Genomic DNA, 20,592 nt, shown 5'->3' with positions numbered 1-20,592 from the left:
CGTTAACTTTTTCTCACTCCAAAAAAAATGTATTTATAAATTCATACTTTGAATTCTCTGTTTCTATGTCACTGAACAAAGGGCTGACCCAGTATTAAACATATTTTTTGTTTCTTTTTTTGTTGTGGTTGTGGCAACACAGTTGTTGTTTTTTTACATTGTCTAGATTTTTTGTAAGAAAAGTTATATTAATGTGTCAATGCTGCAGGGAGGAATTCAAAGATGTTCAAAGAGAGGTAATTTTTGTGTCATAAACATCAACAATTACGTTTGAAGTTATGTAGAAGTCTTATTAATCCCCTCAAACATAATTACGACTTAAACTTTGGCAGGATCATTTTTGATACCAGCAGAAATCCAGGGAGGTGCTATATCATCGTTACTCTAGTGTGTATCTACTATAATTTATTGAAAATAAATTTAGAATTTCCATTAAGCATTTTAAAATTATTTTGTAGCAAACTTACTATTTAGTAATGCATATTATTATATGGAATCATTTTGGATACCATCTGTTAGCAAAAAAAAGTTGTTATACTACTATTGCTCTAGTGTTTACTACAATTGGTATCGAAATCGAAAAAAGGCCAGGTTTCCCGACAGAAAAACTTTGCGCGCGGCAAATTTTTTAAGCAAAATATAACTCGTTTATGTACTTTTTTTTTTTTTGAGGGGAATTTTTTTTATAAAAGTGCTCTTTATTTAAGATCCATGTTTATAAATTAAGTGACTATCAAATCCTAAATTTTGTTTTGAAAGAAGTTTGCTCATTAGATAAAACAGTTTAATGAGAATAATCTTTTTTTTATTATTACATCTTTATTCATATACAATCCAAAGGAGAACAAAACAAGTTTCTCTTTCCATTTTTTACAAAGTTTCTAAGATATATTTAGCTAGTTAATCATATTTTTTGAAATATATATTTTTTTGTTATATTATTTTTTTCTTCACTTATACCGATAATTAAGATAATTTTTACTATAATTAATCTATGATCACATCGAAACCAACTTGCCCATCGATGACCTCAAATAATTGCGACCATGGAAATTGATTTTCTGCTCATATTATATTAACTGACATTAGTTATGACATTGGAGACCAACTTTTCAAACCACAGAATCAGTCGTTGTTTAAGAAAAAAAAATTGAGGGCCTGTGGCAATTGTGCATGTGTATTGCTTTAGCAACTAGCCGTAACTGTTTGGCGTTTTTTTAAATATGACATCAATCAAAAAATAATTCTTCCAAAATGTTCGAAAAGTCCTTGTAGTATCTGCACTGGACGAGACAATTTTAAGATTTCAAAATGATTAAACCTGGACTAATCCTTTGTATTGATAGTCAGGAAAGAACTGGAAAAGACTTAAAGTGGTGATGATTCAACAGCATAGCGTTCCAATCACAGGATAAGTTCAGATTTTTTGTGACTTTGTTGGATCCAGTGTTTAGGCTCCAAGTGTAGGAGAAAATCTAATTAAAAAAATTGTGCTATTTATTAGATAGAGATTGCACCCTTTAAAGCTGAGTATTATGGCAAAAGTAAAAAATGAATTAACCAGGTCCATGTTTAGGAAAATCATTACACATAAAATTGGACATAAATATTGAGTAATAAAACAATTTTTAATATTATTATGTTAAAACAGCCATTAATTTAATCACTCCTATAAAATCAAGCAAACATACTCATAAAAACGTTAAAAGGTATGGTTATTAACAATTCTAGAGGTATAATAATAATTACTTTAAACAAAATATAAGCAATTTGTAAGGATACATTTGATTGATGATAATATGTAACTGAAACGGTATGAACCAAGTTTATATTATTTTGAAGAGATGTATATGTCAGTCTGATACACCAAAAAATGATAAAATAAATTTTATTGCTTAAATATTATGGATATGTTATTGAATATTATGATTATAGGTTGTTTTTTATTATATACCCAAGGCTGATCTCAAGCAATTTAATGGATCCAAGGTAGCACAATTTTCATGTTTTTGTGGGAAAAAATCATCGCCATGGCCCAACAAAGTTCCTTTTCTGTAAATTCTATCTTCTTTATAACTAGAGCACCTTTGCCTTATGCCTATGACTTCACAAAAGTTTGCTGATACAACAACATTTCTGCCACCAAAAAAAAATGTCATCAAACAGAATATTGCCTGCACATGTAAGCGCCGATTTGATCTTAACCCACTATAAATATTGCTACTGAATTATTTGTACACAATTGAAAAAATAATAAATTTTGATTTAAAGTCTAAAAGCATAGTCAGACCAAAATATTAGTCACCAAAAAATCAATTCAAACACAACCAAAAAGAATAAATCGTTACTTGACTAAGTCTTCACACTCTTCTATAAGTATATAATTTACTTTAAAGCTTTTTTATGTCCTTAAAAAAATTTTTTTAAACATATCACAACAATAAAATATATTTTACATTGATTTTCCTTATTTTTAATATTAAAAAAGTGTCTTCAAAGTTGTATTATTCCAAGAATGTACTAAAAAGCTAAAATTTATTCCTACAACAATTGTTGTATATAATGTATAGTCTTTATAATTTTTTTATATATAAGAAATGAACTATTTCTTTTTCCAAAAAGAACTGTTTTATACACTTTCTTAGTAATAAAAGTTTTTTTTTCTTCCTTTGAGCATCTTTCCCTTTGTCCCTAAGATAAATAGTTATTTATAAATGTGTGTAAATTATTTTCTAAATAATATCTTACACATATTGTATATGTTAGTAAATTTCTTATTGTTAAACAATCGAAATTATTCTCATTCTTATCATCCATTTTTTTTTAGACTCGTAAGTTAATAATTCCTCTAGAGTCCAATGTTAATTGTGGTATCATAATTGCATTCATTAGAAGTGGCATAAAGTCAAATATTAAGTATATACAGAGTACGGTCGTTGTTTATTCATGTACAGTTAGTCTACATGCGCAGGTATAACGTTGTCTGTTGTTTTGGCGGCTAGACAAAAGTTCAAAAAGTTAAAAATATGTTGCATCGATTAACCAATTATTTATTCTACAATCGAGGAGAAGGCAGAGTATCCTTTTTGCCATCCGCACTGGACGAGGCAATGTTGAGATTGCAAATTTCTTAAATCTGGACAGGTCATTTTTAGAAGAGTCATGAAATAATTGGAACAGTCTTAAAGTATTTATGACTCTTCTCCCTGCCACACTGCAAAAAAAACGTTGAGATGGTTATCATATTTTTTTTACATTGTTGGACCCAGTGTTTGTCCTCCAGGCTCACGGGTGATCAACCACATGGAATTTTTTGTGTAGGTTTGAGAACAACACACCAGCAGATCATCCTGCAATGCAATATCAAAACTGATGTCTAGGATCCACAAGTAGTTGTGGAATCTGTCAAAGTAGACTGTTATCAAGACCTAATCCCATTTCTTAGGTTGAGTCGAAGTCATTATTGACAACAAAGGTGATTGAATTGTAAGAACTTTTTTATTCATCTTTCATTTGCAATTGGTTTTATATAATCGAATGATTCAGTTCTATGTAAAAAAAAGTGTAGGTTGTTGAATAGAGGTTGCAATCTGTAGGTACATATGCTGCATTAAAAATTCAAGAAAATTGATCAATTATATCTAATGAAAAAATAAACGGTATGGTCAAAATTACAGCGTTACCTGTACTTTAAAGTAACTTATTGTACCTGTTAAGTGACAAGGAAAGACCTTCGCTAAAGGAATTATCTATAAGAAAAAAACAATGTTTGTCTATATGTTTGGATGTCTGAAGATTTAAAAAAGGCATTTCTGATACAAGAAATGACAAGGTAGTTATATCAATGCAATCTCGTTTTACATGGATCATCAAAAGTATATACAATATGCACACTATACATTATTTTTTTTAAAATAAAGGTTAAAGTATGAATATTTTTAACCTTTCAATTGCATTTTCTCAGTATAGGATGAACATCTCAAAAAATATAACCACATTTGTAAATAAGACTCAAATTTTACAAAGAATACACTAAGATATATGTAAATTATTGATTTATTTACAATTATTAAAAGTTGACTCTGACCTATATATAGGGTAAAAATATTCAAATACTGAAATCCAACAACGTGATTAATATAATTAAATTTAATACACATATTTTTTTTTTCAGAATAAGTATATTTTTATTTACTTATGTATTATAAAGTTTTTAATGCATATATCTCTCAACTTTCATCAAATTTAAGAACTTATCATTTCTCCTTATCTTGCTGTTTTAGGATACACATCTGTAGGAGCTCGTATTTTTTCCTTCATTAAAAAGATTATAACTTACACAGATATGAATAAATATATTTATTCTTAGCTTCCTCAAATTAAAAAAGGCATTACCTACAATAAAAACTAAACCAAAGTGTCAAAACAATCCTTTTATGTAATTTTGCACCTATTAAATAATTTTTTGAAAATATAATTTTCTTTTTATAAAATATAATAAAATATAATTAATTATTATAGAATTGCATGAGTGATATAGTATACTTATAATTCGTCGAAGAATACAAATGTTTAGTTGAGTAGTTTTTAATAACAAAGTATCTTTAAAAATTAGAGAAGGAGACCACGGTTATTGCGTGAGCTCTTTCTATTTCTTTAAATTTATTGCTCGTTCGTCGTGTTGTGAACTTATTTATCTGAAGTATGCATTATCACTTATCTTTTGTGTAAATAGTTTTAAAAATGCATGATAAAATAAATGCATTTGAATTTATTTATACATAATTGAAATATTTTTCCTTCATAATGGTTTTTTTTAAATGAAGAATGTTTTCTTCTTCAAAGAAGTAATTAATTTTCACCCCCTAAATCATATTATAAGCAGCTGATATTTACATAGATCTTGCTTACGCTTTCTAATTGCACAATTTTACCATTAAAAAAATTACTTAACTTTCATTATATATGATTACACTCAATTTGTAAAAATTGATATATTTATAATAACTTTTTGAAAGAAAAAGACGGAATTAACTCTTATCACGACTATGAATTTTTCGATTACACTCCTGAATAAATATAAACTATAAGGATCCCACTTCAATTTTTTCAAATTTATAAAATAAGAGTAAGCTAAAGTTCTAAAAACAAAAAATGACGAAAATAATCTTCAAGTTTGTGTGTGGTGCTATTTTTTATATTTTCAAGGTTTTTTAAAGTGTTTTTTTCTTCTGTTTTTTTACCCATATACTATTTATTAGCAAATTAAACATAAAGTTTTTATATTCTTAGTATTTTAATGTAAAAATAAAATAAATTGGTTAATTCTAATTGGAGTTATCGCTTACCGAATTTCAATGGTCTTTTGAAGGGAGTCAATTTTTGAGGGACTTCAATAATATAAAATTTGACATATTTAGTTTCTTTGATGAAATAGTCACCCTAACAAAAAATTATCAAAAGCTGTAATGTTAAGGTCGTAAACGTGATTACACTTGACATGGAATCTCCTGATATTATCATCTTGAATTTTAATGGGTTCTGGTTTAGCAAGCAACTGTATTTATAAGAATATTTCTTATAAAGTAAGTTATAAAGGTAGCTTATCCAAAATTTATAATTGCATAATCCATTGCTCTGGTTTTTCTAACGCATTAATTTCCTTGGTTGTTCATACAAACAATATATTTGCTTTTAAGTTGATCTGTGTAAGTTCCCTTAAAATTTGCAGAGCTAGACAATTACTAAACGCATGAATAACATCGTTAAATTGTTCGGTACAGTCTTTATAAGTAGATTTACTTCGAATAAAATAAGCTTCCATTCTTAGATTATGATTTGTAAGGCGTGGAAAAAGTTTTTTTATAAGTCCAAGGATAATAATTAACCTTATTAATCAATGTAAAGATTAATTTATCTAATGGATTTATTATTATAGTCATTTATCATACACAATTATATACTATGCTTATGAAATGACAGTTATCAATCATAATATAGAAAGTCTCGAGAAGTATGACAATCATACTTTTTTTAATATTGAATGAATTCATCTGGAATGTATCAATATAAAAACAAGCTATAACTAAATTATTTCAAAATTGAGTATGATTTATATCGATAATCTTGAACGAGTTTTCTCGAATTTTTATTTATAAATTATTCTGATTAATCCTTTGGAGCCCTCACAAATTGTATCTAAAGTAGCGAAAAGTGAAAAAAATATAAAAATAAATTTTATTTGAAAGGCCACATCCGGACCAAAAAATATATAATAATTTAAATAAAAGATTTAAACCAGTGGTTTCCAACCTTTCAAATATAGCAGCCCAATTCAGAAGAAAACATCAGAGTGGAACACAATTCTTATGTTGTCTTATACAAATTTTGAGGGATGGGGCGATGTGGGATTGTTTTACGGTTCGGTTCGATATGTTTTTGCCCTCAGTCCAGTAGGTATATCTATTTTCAATATTTTAATATATTAATTTTTTTGTTGTTTATTTATTTTAATGGATATAACCAAGCATCTTTATATAAAACAAATAATTTATCAATTGACAAAAACATCGTGGTATTGTGGAAATATATTTTAAATAAATACCTGAATGTCTTTATATTAGCTTCACAATACCTTGCTAATATTATTAAATGTGTATAAAACCCAATATTTTTTTTCAGTCTTGTTATTATCGTAAATGTAGACAAGCTCATTTTTTTGCAAAAAAAATTTTAAAATTCATGAATAATAGTATTATATTGTAAAAATAAATTATTCATGAATAAATTATCGAATCAATTTGATAAACTATAGTAATATTATTATTTTTTTAAATACTATTATAACTTACCGAACACGTACAGTGAGGAGAGTACTGTGGTTTGTACTGAACCGTCTGTTTAGTGTACGTCCCAGCCCTATATGTAAATACACTAATTTTAAATCAAGAAACTGCCATATATTGCAATTATGAATTATAGATAATTTTTTCGTGAAAGAAACTATACATTCCATAAATACTTCATCGGAGAAGAAAATCACCCCTTAGCTATTATGCTTGAGATCATTACGAAGACTCAAACAATATTCTTGACGGAATTGTCGATGCTTTTGAGTCAACCATGGACTCTCTTCAAGCCTTTTTCACTTCTGCCTAGTAGCATTGAACACCGTTGACACGGAATTTTTACTTATCTTATATATATATATATAAATTAACTACTAAATGAAAAAAAAAACAACATCTGCTAAATTTAGCTAAATCCGGCTGAGTTACTTAGGGAACTGTTACTTTTAGTTTCATCGTATGAATTTATAAAACTGTCTAAATATGTTTTTCACTGTTATTTGTAGAAAATTCGCATTCCGGGTCGAGGCTCATAAGTTAGAAAACACTGGTTTAAAATATGGTTAGCTTTTTTGAGTATTTTGACTCATTGAAAGCATTTGAATACAAATCTCATTGCTGACCAAAATATGTTAATAAAATATTGGACTGTATATAAGTATTATGTAAAAACAATAGTTGAACATTTATTTTTATAATAGTATCGGCAATATTTTTAATTAATTCATCATTAATTTTTCAATTCATACTCATGCAAATTTTTTTTGTGTTGACTGACCACATATTTCATATACTTATGCATATCATAATGTGGTTATATAATTTAGTTTATATTTTTTTCAGTTGTGAGTGTCTGGTCCATAAGTTCCAAAAGAATAAACGTAAATCTAATCCAACCTGAAAATTCAATATATCAACACAAAAAGCCTCAACAACCTTCAAATAACTTTCCTCATTTTCCTTCTAAGAGCTTAGAAAATGACATACATCACTATAAAATTTCATGTAATAGCAAGGACATTAGGTGTAATGAGGTAAGTCATGAAAATTAACTTTAATGTTAAAAGGTTTTTGTTTTTTTTCCATATGCTTCGACTTACATTCCGTGAATTAACTCTCGATATCTTATATGTTATGAATAGGATTTATCGAATATTTTTTTTTTTTGGGTTCAACGTCTCATACTTCGAATTGACATTGAATACAAATATTATGGGTGATTTTTTAGGAAAATATATTTTATTCACCAATATTGTGACCTGAACTTGTTTTAGAGAATTCAAATTACCATTCTATTGAAAATGAGGCAACAGAGCAGCTTACATACTTTGAAATGAAAAAATGTTCAGCTTATATTTGTTTTCGGAAAAGCCTTACTATCTATTGAGCAAGAATAATAACATAAAACAAATATCAAAAATATTAAAAACAATCTCGAAATTAAAAGATAGAATAAATAAAACTTATAAAAAAAGTGTTTTATTATTTAGTTCTGACGTCGATATATTTCCATTTTTAGGCTGACAAATGATAAATAATGACACCCTGCTTTAGATCCTTATAACATGTTTACAATAATTGATATAAAAATGTGATATGTAAACTTATTAAAACAGCATTTAATTTAGACAGAAAAGCAAAGATTGAAATTTAAAAAAATGTTATAGTGTTGAGGAATATCATAGCTAATATAATAAAAAATTATTAAATGTATTATTAAAACAAACATATATATTTAACAAATATGCATCTCTGAGGATTTTTTTAAAGTGATATTATTCTGAAATATCATATTATCTACTCTTCTTGAATGGATCGCTTTATTGTTTCGATCCTGGTATCTCTTTCTCAAAGGAGGAGTTCATTCAATTATATTATAAGGTCTGGCAGTTTTCCTTCAATTAATTATCCTCCTCTCACCCCTTCGTTTGAATGAACATTTGTATCAATTATTGTATAATAATTCCATAGTTGGGAAGAACGGTCAAACTACCAAATGATTTTGGCATTCTTTCTGCTTCTTTTTTTAAAATAAAAGGTTGTGTAATTCGTAATAGATTTAACGACTTTATATACACAAGTATCCTCCGAATATATGGAACTAATTGGGGTTGAAGTTGTGTATATCATGAGTATTTTTTATCTTGGCCTCTTTTTTGGAGTTTTTTTAACCTTGATATAGACAGCAAATAATTTAATAAAATTAGAATTATGTAATTTTTTTTGCTTAAGATGCATTTACAAAACTATCAATAAACGCTATAGTTTAAAATCTATTAACCAGATTCTGGCTTACATGCACAAACTATTCAGTAACCTAATCTAATAACATTAAAATCAATAAAATAGATATAAAATTAAGAGTAAATTTTCCTTTTAAACAGCTTTTTTGTAGTTGGTAATCAGACGATTGAATTTTCTATTCTGCAGCTATTGTAATTATTATTTATCTCATGAGGAATGAACTTCCTTTTCTACTACATGTAATTATATTCTATCCTGATTGAATTGATCCGTGTGCACACATAAAATATGAAGGTTAACCTTGAGGGTTTATTGCAGAGTTTTAATCGTAAGTTGATTTTGGAGATTGAGTAATTTGAGTACATCAGAGGAATTTTTGCCAGTGTCATTTTGCCACACCTGAATTTAACTGATCAAATGAAACGTTATGATAGCAAAGTTGCTCTCTTCCAAAACATTTTTTAATTATCAGTTTTATATTGTTGAGATTCGGTTTCTCTTTTTCTAACATCCCCAAAATAGTTGCGATTTATATCGATAGTGAATATACTGAATTGCTCATGCACACATATTCTCTCCCTATTGGTTATTATTATTTCATTTCACTTTATATAATACCATTTGTGGCAAATGTGTGTACATGATTGAAACCCCTCCTTCCACCTTCATTCTGCATGAAATCAGATGCTTTTTCTTCATGTAATGTAAATTCTTGGATATCAGATTGTTTAATTTATTCCATTATCCACATTCATTTTTCATCAAGATAATTTTTCAATCTTTCAGTTCTATGTCATAATTTAATTTATTACTGGATTTATGTGACACAATGAAATTAATATAGTTCTTATAAGTAAAAATGAAACAACCAATTAAGCTTATCAGGTCAATAAATCCTTCAAAAGTCCTACTATAATATAAACATACATTATTTAATAATAAATGTTACTAACCTCAAGATTGCAGTATACAGTTATTAATATTAATGAAAGTATCGATATTTATTAAGTAAATACTTTTCATTCATAATTATAGTTTACGAGGTAAAATCATGGACTTGATTTTAAATCAATATGGCTTACTTAAGATTGAATATTTTTTTAAACTAGGCTGCGTTATCAATAGTAGGGATTATTCTAGTAAATAAATAAAAACTTTCAAAAATAAACAGATGTTAGCATAGAGACAAAATGGCAGATGGTGTTTGATTTACTCCACTCCGAAGTGAGTGTCGAAGATATCATGAAGGTTGTTTTTTCCCCTGGAGTCTTGTTAACATGATCAAACCATGGTAGCTTCATGTCATAGCCTTGAGAGGTCCCCTGGCAGAAGTACACCCCAGAAAATTGGGATCATGCAAGATGTGGACACCGTGATCATCAAAAGTCCGTCCAAGTTGATGAAGTGGTATCCTAAGGCTATCAACGTCAGTGATTTGACTATGAGGAGTTATGTGAAGGATTTAGAGAAGGCATCTTAAGTATAACGAAATCAGTAACTAGAAAATGGATCAATACAGGCCATAAATTATTGACTTGGTTAATGCATAATAAGTCAAAATTCACATTTCCTCCTCTGACTTTTTCCTTTTTGACTATGTCATTTAGAGCGTAGTCGAAAAGAGAACCGATGTTACTCATCCTCGAAATTTGGATGACTTCAAGGTTTCTGTTGAGCAGGAGTGGGCGGTCTTGTACGAAACTTTCATCAAAAAGTCCTACATCACTTCAGGTCCTGGTTTCAAACCAAATTAGCAGCCAATGGAATCATTTTAAAATATATAAATGAAGATGTCTCTGATAAAGTCTCAATAATATACGCATTTTCAAGCTTCACATAATTATGTATTTCATGCAACTGTCAAACATAAATATATGTTTGAAAATAATACATTTTAAATTAATTAATGAAATGATATAGAAAGCTTGTATTTATTTATATTTGGCTTTCATAAAAGAGTATTTGTGTATATATATTAGTTTTGCAAAGTAAATAAATCAACTTTTCTATTGTTCATTATATAAATATCGAACATATGCAATACACTTGTTACGTAAAAACATTAGCGTTTCTATTAGAAAATAAAACATGCAACGAAACAGGTGAACAAGGTATCTTTTCTAATATAATACTTAACGTAAAAATGTAATTTCGAAATAAAATTAATACAGTACTACGTTGTCTATCTTTATTTTTACCAACTAAGAGCTATTTTTTAACGTATTACGGTTATGAAATAAAACGAAAAATAAGTTAAACAATCGTGTTATGAATGTCCAGAGTAGTTAAAATATTTTTTGGGTTGATTTATTTAAAAAAAAGGGATGAGCGTTATTTACTTACTGGTTTAAAATCAAAACGACAGAGAGTGGTGCTGTCTTTTTTGCAAAATAGTACAAATACCTCAATGATGATATTATTTAAAAAAATATATATGTTACTTAGATAGAGAGCATTGTTAAAATTCTTCTGGGCATGCTCCTTTTCTTTTCAAACAAGCTATAGACAGTCACAATACCTTGCAGATAGTAGTATATATAAATATAAATATATAATGTCATCACACTTTTTGTTGGATCGAAAAAAAAAAATTAAAAAGACTGGAGTCCAATCAGTCTAGTACTAATTCGATTTGTCAGTTTTAGGACAGGTTCTTATGAGTCTTTAATAGTAATTAGAACAATTGAAATGACGTATTTAATAACTACATCATTTCGGTTAAGGAAGTTCCATCATAACTTAATTCAAAGAGACATGACAGTTTAAGTTTGAAGAAGGAAGGGTGTAGCTATAACTTATTTTTATACGTTGTAACTAACATAATTTATTGTTTTCATTTTATATTTTTATAAGTATGAAGAAAATAAAAAGATATTCAGACCGTAGGACTTACTAAACGATCTTTAAGACAGCTGAATGATCAAAATATCAAAACATTAAAGAAAAAAGAAGACTTCAGAAGGTGGTTTTTAATTTTTTTATAAGTCTAAAGACCGATCCAAAGCCTATTATTTAAGTTATTTTGTTTTTCTTAGTAGGTCATAAAAAGGGAGAAAAAAAAAAGTAGGAATGAAATGAGATGTTATTTCAAAATCACTTATATTTTATAATCTATTTTAATCATATAGCTAAAACTTTGGCAGTAGTTGCACCTTTAGTGTTGTGCATTGAAACTTATTGGCATGTACCTCTAACACACATGGATATTTGAAGTTAGCGGCCCTTTTTTTAAACCTGCCATATGACCCATAGTTGCATTAGTATAATTGAAACTGAATTAATTAATTGCTTCTAATTATCCAAAAATAGTAATATATGATTGGTAAAATGTCTTATACAGAATATATTTATAATTTGGGAAATAAGTGTTTCTTAGGATTTATGACAGGTACACTCCTTATTTTGATAAATTTCACAAATATATGGTTAAATTAAAAGTTGTGCCAGCTCTGGATGCAACTCCTAAATAAATACCCTTCATGATACGATCAGAAAATTCCACAAAGCCATAGCCAATGTTACCCAATAGACCAATTAATAAAATAATTATCATCTTCGAAACAAATACTTATTATCACATAATTGTACATATTGTATTCTATGTTTATCTTTTGTTTGTACAAGAAACTTAACCCACTAATAGAGTACACTTAAAAAATTAGTAAAAAAAAACATCAAAATAATGTGTGCCGGGATTAGCTTGGATACAATATGGCTGAAAGATGATGTTATTATTTGTCACATGTCAAAACAAAGTAACTCCATATTAGGGGGTATCATATTAAAATGAGTATATTTTACCCAAGATAGTCCTACGCGTTCCATAGATGCTAAGGATATTCTTGAATTAATATACGTAGTTTTAAGTGAAAATATTAAAACAAAATATTTGTAATTATATTCAGTTACATAATACAAATAAAATTAAAAATACATTAAATTAACTATCATATTAGTTTTTGATCAAAGAAGACAATATTTTCATTAAGTTTGAAGTGGACATAATATACAAAGTATTGAAGTTTTTTTTTTTGTAAGATACTTCCTAATAAGAAATTAGAGAGTATCCTAAAGAGAGTAGATACATAACAATAATACATAAATAATTCGAAATCAGAAAAAGAATAATGTATATTATATATTGGTAAAATTAGAAAAAAATATTCATCAAATCCTTTCATTAAATAAACATATGTACAAATATTATCTTTTGAGTAGATAATAACAATATATTGTATATCCAAGAGTGCAATAAAACAGACAAAATAAACAATAAAGGAAAACACGTTGAATTGCAATATTTTTAGATGGCAAATTATCTGAAAGTTAAATAAAACCATTAAAATAATCCACCACCCAAGTACTATATAAACACCAGACACCAGAGAGTGAGATCATCATTCCATCACCATACTTCAAATCGAGATGTACAAAATGCATTTACACATTTTTGTAATCATTTACTTTTACATATCAAGAAATGTAAATGGTCAGCTCACTAATAACTTTCCTCATTTATCTCAAGAGATAAATAACGTTTCAAACGACTTTCACCAATTCATTCCCATTCCTAACATCAAGGTAAAGTCCCTTTGTCGCTGGGAAGTTAATTATACAAACGTGGCCAATCGAATTCCGAATAAAATCACGGAAATTATTTGTTCAAGTGAGGATTCCAGCTGTGGAAATCGGTGAGATTATTTTCTTTTCCAGTCTAAAATATTTTGTATTTCTTTGTTTATTTCAAGTGAGTACTTTTGTCGGCAAGTGAATGTAGAAATGACTGTTGGCTACTATGAAAAGGCTAATCAATATTCAGAGGATTGGTATGCTTTATATCAGCGTAATCTAACTATTGGTGTTGGCTGCTCTTGTGTATTAAAAACACAGCCAACATTTGGTGTGCTCTATGGATCTGCTCCTTTAGAAAAGAAAAGATCCTTTGCACCTCTAAACAAAAAAATACTCGTTTAAGTAAAAAAGATGGATTACCTACATTGCAGCGATTTGTACGACATTTGCTTTACTAATTATCCATAAGTTATTAAAAATTAATTAAGTTTATTTTAAGTGAAAATATGTTCTTATATATTTTTAAAGCCTCTGTAAATTTCATGGGAATTAATATCGTCTATGTAAATTATTTATTTATGATATATTTCATATTTTATTATAAATTGTACATGGTTAGGTAGTAAACGTGGTCTCGAGAGTTTTCTTTAGAAATACATAAAAATGTCTTTACTTGTCATAATAACAAGCGAAAAATTATTGAAACTTGTAAATGAGACCTTTGCAAATTTGGTAGATCAATATAACAATAACAGAATTAATCGCGGGCTTTATACGTCCCCGGAAAGTCTTGCAGGAGTTGAGCAGTTGTCCCACGTAGACACTTGGGAGTCCTTCAGTGAGCCCACAATTGTGTGTTTAGTTTTGTTGGTTTATTTCTCCAAAGTACCAAACACAGTAAAGTTCAGAGAGTTCAGATCTTGTGAAAAATGGGTTCACATTTTAATTCATGATAGAAAATTCTTTGATGTATCAAGCTTCCTTGCCTGCATGAACTCTTGCAGATGGGGATGTGGGGTCTTTATATCTAATGTCGATTCCAAATAGCCGTTCACGGCCCTCCTAGCATACACGGAGAAGTCGTTGGCGAGCCGATTTATCATCGATTTAGTTGGTTCCTCCTTGATCTTCTTATTTAAGTTGGATAGGAATTCTGAATCCCTCTTTAAATTCTGTCCTGCCCTTCCAGATTTTCCTGAAAAATCTTCTCCATCATTCTTCAACTTAATTACCTTGAAAACCAGGCTCCTTCAGACCTTTAAAATTTCCTTTCTACCTCTAATTCAGTATCTGGAAATATTAGATGTGCTGCCTTTTGGCTTCTAACTCACTTATTATAACGAAATATATATTATAGTTTGTTTATGATAAAAGGATAGCTGAACCAAACCTTCTTATATAAATGAAAATATTAACAGTTCACGTTTTTCTATCCTACCCGTACAAAATTTAATAATATTTTATCCCTCAAATATTTTTTTTTGATTGTCAAAGATATAAACTATAATAATAAAAATATTATTAAATCGTTCATTGATCAAATTTATTACCAAAAAAATGCAAAAAAAAGGTTCTTATACATACTAAAGTACTTATTTTTTAATAGTGATATTTAAACACACAACTGAAGTATTAATTGTTTGATTTGAAAGAAGTAAAGGAGGACTAAGAAGCCAATAATATTATTTTTTAGTCTAATTAATTATTGTATGCTTTTTAAATTGCATTACTATTGAATTTATTCATTAATATAAGGATTAAAAAAATATAGTTCATCGATTAAATTAATTGATTTAGATAAGTTTTGAGTTTAATTTATAACTCACCTCAAAAAGACGTCATTACAAATAATTCAATTAAAAAATACACACAGATATACATCAGTATATACATTATGTATTGTATTAACCAACATATCTTACCAAATTCATATGTGCAAGACTGAGATTGAATCAATAGTAAGTCTAAACACTGAATTAAATAACTTATTATTTTTTCTTACGTTAAAGATTATAAAAGTTCGATATTATTAACTGTTATAAAAACGACATCAACATATCTCTGATTAATTACAACTCATAGAATTTGAAAAAAAAATACATTGTATGTTTATGAATCAATTGGCGAAATTAGCCACCGCCACAGGGAAAAGTTGAAATTCAGTTATTGCAACCTTTTAATAATAAGACGATAACATCGCTTAGTAACTCAAAGCGACACAAAGAATATGTTATTCGAGTAGGAGGAGAGGAATTCAATATTATTTATATTTTGGATTAGACTTAATTCACTTGGATCCTTTAAAGTATACGTGAAGAAACATAAAAATGATGTTTTATTAAATTCCTCATAGATACAGGAAAAGATTGTAGGATCTCATATATGGAGATGTATATATCCTCTAAATTTGTAATTATCCAAATATCTCGCAAAAGTTGAGAGACCTCTCCTAAATTTCCAAATAAATATTCTTTGCATAGCGTCGCAAACTTAGGGTAGTCATTTTTGAGTTTTTAAAGTTGTGTTGTGATAATTGAATTTCAACTTTCCATTTCTCATGGAACTAGGGGTTCATTATATATACATTTTTTTATTTAATCTTATTCACTTGTATCCTGAAGGCCTTGATTCATGGTAGATAAAATAAAAAGTTGTAGTCAATTACGTTATGATATTTTTATGGCCATATCCCTTAGCCCACAGATAGACTCCGAGGTAAAGACTCCTCTTTTAATCTTTATATATATTTTATGCATCCCAAAGCTTCATCTGGAAAAGTTATTTGTCCTAAAACTTATAAATTACTATTAAAAGATGGCTGTAATGGAAATTCAACTTTCCGCTGTTGTTACGTGTGGGCAAACTTTTACAATGAAGACATAATTTATTATTCTTTACTTATCTATTAATAGGTTATATGCTTGTTAAGTCGGAGAAAAATATTAGACCGATTAGAAGGAAATACTCAAATGGTTTGGGGGATGAGGGGAGAAGGATGAGAAACGCAGTCGAATTTATCATAATAGGGAAGAATTATATTGTATTTCCTGCGCTTTTTCTTAACTAAGTATATCTTGTTCATTTATGGTCACATCAGATCATCACACAATAAAATGTGACAAAGATGTGAGTGGATAGTACACACGCTTTTTGGATAGTAATGCGCTTGGCGGGCTCAGTCGTGAATTGTCGTGCGTCGATAAAGGAGCACTCAAAGGAAGAAATTTCTCATATTTGAAAAATATCATAGTTTGGAATCGCTGATTAATCGAAATAAGATTGATATATTTCTGTTGATTTTTACTGGCACTGAAAAATGCATCACTGCATCATAAAAACAACACCAGGCTTTGATGACGTGCCAGAAGCTCCATCAACTGTGATGGGAAGTTCTTATGTATCCACCCTTCAGTCTGGACCTGGTACTAAGTGACTACTATCTGTTCTTGTCTTTGACCTATCCTGGGGTATAAATTTGCCCTCAATAGAGACCAGCTATAAAGTTTTCCCAAGCAAGAGTACGTCTGGATTGCATACATTTATTGTCGTAATGGTTTCTAATAGTATTATACATTTAAATTGCTCCATTAAAGATAGTGTCAAATTTAAATTTCATTTTATTTTTAATTTATTAGTTAAATTAAAATTGATTTTATTTAATTTTGTTTACAAATTAATTTCATCAACTTTTATTGTGATTAATTGTACTTTGGTGATTTAACAAATAATCTACGGTTTATGTAATCAAGTGTAGGGGAAAGGATATTTCAAATTGTTTCGAGAAATATATGGAGCTGTCAATCCGTGCCTCGTAATTTTCAAGGATGAGTAAGCCCGCCTTGGATCAGAAAAATTAAGATTTGTTGTAGAGGGTAGAAAGGATGGATATACTAGGTGTTTTTTTAGTAATTTTTCTTTTGTTTAAATTGTCTAACTACGATCACCATAATTATTTTTAAAGGAAAAGATGTGCGATTGTTCTTTTATTCTTTTTTACGTTGGAGAGGTGAAAAGTAAATATAATTATAATCTAAATGCTTTTATTTAAGTTTTTATTTATATAATTTTTTTTCCCATTTTTTTTTTTGACAAACTATGCAGCTAAATTTTAAACAATTTAAACAAAGGAAAACATCATCTGATCATTAAAAAAAATCATAAAATAAAATTTAGTTAATTAAAAGGTTTTGCGATAAGCAATATTATTTTGATTTAAAAAAAAATGACATTTTTTGAGATAAATGATTGGATGTTTATTTTAATGTTCGCCGCTAATAATAGATAACATTATCAACCAATTGGCTGCCACAACTACCCTTACAGGAATATACTTTTTATACAACTTTCCATCACCAAATGGCAAACTGGCTATTTATGATCTCAACAGCTTCACAAATTCCATCTTTGAAGTCTTGAATTGTCTATGGAATGTTGGCATAGTTCTGATCTTTCACTTGGTACCATAGGAAGAAGTACCAAGGTGTTAAATCACAAGATCTCGTTGTGCAATTGTATCATCTTGTACCATTTTGTTGAAAGTAAACTTTGTTCAAATGAATACTATCAGCAGCAATATTCTCTGTTGTTCTTGAGCGATGTGCACTGGTTTTATTTTTCAAATCACTAACCTGTCCCAACAGCTCGAAATTTTTAACCAATTTCTGTATTGAGGTCCAACAAGGTGCTTCACAACTACCCAAAGTTTTACGAGCCGTCTCTGCCAGGTTTCCCCATTTTTTAGTGAATTTTAATAATTTCAATGCGTAGTTGAAGGTTGTATCGTTCTATTTTTATTAATCTTGTAGTTTTTACCTGTCATATATAAACAAATTAGAGCTTCAATGTGACATCTACGGAATATCAGCTATTCAAAATACCACCTCTTATTGGAAAACCCTTTATAAGTTTTGATAGAAATATAAAAATACTCTAATAAATGATTTCTATAGATCTTTATTACAGAAAAAAAAACATATGAAATAAAAAACATATGAAATAAAACATATGGAATAAAACTAATTAATCGTGCCTAATTTAACTATTAATTTATGATTATCATCACATGTTTTTATCTCTTAAGACAAAATAGACGAATTTTAGTGCTTCATACAGTTTTTTATTTAGAAACTTTATGGTTTATATTATTATCTCTATCAGCTATATATAAATAGTAATGTTTGTGAGTGTCTCCTTAGTGAGTGTCCACACCGCAGTACCTAAGATGCCAAAATTTGATACAGGCTTATTCTATAGTGAAAACACAAAATTTGTTTATTTGAGTTGAAGGATATCGGAAAGGGGGCTGAGAAATGATAGGTGGCTCACAAGCCAACTATACAAAAAAAAAATCTAAAATTACTTGAAATCAAAAAAGTTATTCAAAAAAAAAAAAAAATCAAGGAAAATTGTAGTTTTGTTTTTTCTGATGAAAAAATAGGTTTCCAAAGGAATGTTGGATTTGTATGAAGATCAAATAAAGTTTCTACAAATTTGTCTGCAAATGTGTTTGCATATAAATTTAACACATAGAAATGGATGTTGACTGATATATTTGTCATTTACAGAATAATTTTTCATTCTTTTTCTTTGTCTTTTCATCAAGCAAAAATTTTCAATTTTTCAGAAGAAATACCACAAAATGATGTACTATAGACATCAAATTTTAAATTTTGGCATAACAAAAAAGAGTTCTCAATTTCTTGAACATTATATGAATTATTTTTTGCATAGATTTGCAAAAATGAACCAATTATCGAGTTTCATTTTTTCGAAGACTTAATTTTATATAACTTTTGTGGTTTTGCATGTACGTAAAAAATTATCTTTACCATGCCAATAAATTTTATTTATTGTTCAAAATTTGTGCAGAGAAAACTTGTTGCAATTTTCTTTAACATTTTCGATTGAGCAGTATTTTCAAATAAATTAAAAATGAACTTTTCATCTAGAAAAATTACTTCACTCAGATATGTTGCTATGTTATTTGAAATTTATAAAACTATTTTTTATTTTTATTCATAATAATACATATATATTTATACTATGCAGGCGCCATATTATTAAGCTCACCCGTGCTGAAATGATATAAACATTAAGAAGGAATAAAATTGACTATTATCATATGGGTTTTCCCGCCTCTCATGACTCAAAAACGCGTTGGTAACTACTTTTTAATATGGACATATATATGTATAAAGGGGTGACCCTTATCAGTAGTTTATTTTTCGAAGCTCACTCTATCATTTTGTTCTATTTATTGTTCAAAAACCCCGCTTATTCGTCAACATAGGGCAAAAACATTAAGAAGTGATTTATGAAATATTTAATATTAAAACAAGAATTGTCTTTCTGTTTGTCTAAATGTCTGTCTGTATTTTAAAAAAAGTCACGGGGTGCACTGTAGATAGTTCTATTTGATATATAGATAATTTAAGGAATAACTTTTGCTTGTGTTTTCAATGTATTGTATAGGAGTACTGGTTTTTTCGGTTTTTGTAAGTGATAGCTTTTGAAACTCCAGTACTCAACAGTCGCTCATCATTAAATTTCACTCACAGTAGATTAGGTCCTTTAAGCTTTTTTTTACCTAATATTTTTTAGCATAATTTCAATTCAATGTCATGTTTCAAAATGAAGTAATTGTATAAAATATCTATATTTCCTGGTAAAAAAAAATGATAAAAAAACTTCCAGTATTCAAAAGAAATATTATATAATCTTTAATACAGTTCCTACAAATTTTTTGATCATCATGTAAGAATCCTAAAGCTTTAGAGGTGTAACTTAGAGTGATTGAAAATTTTAAAATCATTTTGGTGCTCTATTGTTGAAATAACAATAATAAATTTGGGTTTGAACCTGCTGATTTTTCAAGTCATAAATCATGTTACATAGTCTTATTATCGCTAAATTTGTCGGTTAGCCGACA

At 28.2% G+C, this 20,592-nt stretch overlaps 1 protein-coding gene across 1 annotated transcript in view; it reads left to right on the top strand.

The window, feature by feature from the left end:
- Positions 1-20,592, top strand: part of LOC121124318 (uncharacterized) — an 87,665-nt gene that overhangs the window by 8,556 nt on the left and 58,517 nt on the right. The window contains exon 2 of the mRNA XM_071890995.1: positions 7,692-7,882. Coding sequence (XP_071747096.1) covers positions 7,692-7,882 — 191 coding nt within the window. The remainder of the gene's footprint in view (positions 1-7,691; positions 7,883-20,592) is intronic.

This window comes from Lepeophtheirus salmonis, chromosome 9 (genome assembly GCF_016086655.4).
Source record: "Lepeophtheirus salmonis chromosome 9, UVic_Lsal_1.4, whole genome shotgun sequence".
NCBI classification, from domain to species: Eukaryota; Metazoa; Arthropoda; class Copepoda; order Siphonostomatoida; family Caligidae; genus Lepeophtheirus; species Lepeophtheirus salmonis.
Note: the sequence above shows the minus strand (reverse complement) of the source record. Positions and strands in the feature narration are given on the sequence as shown.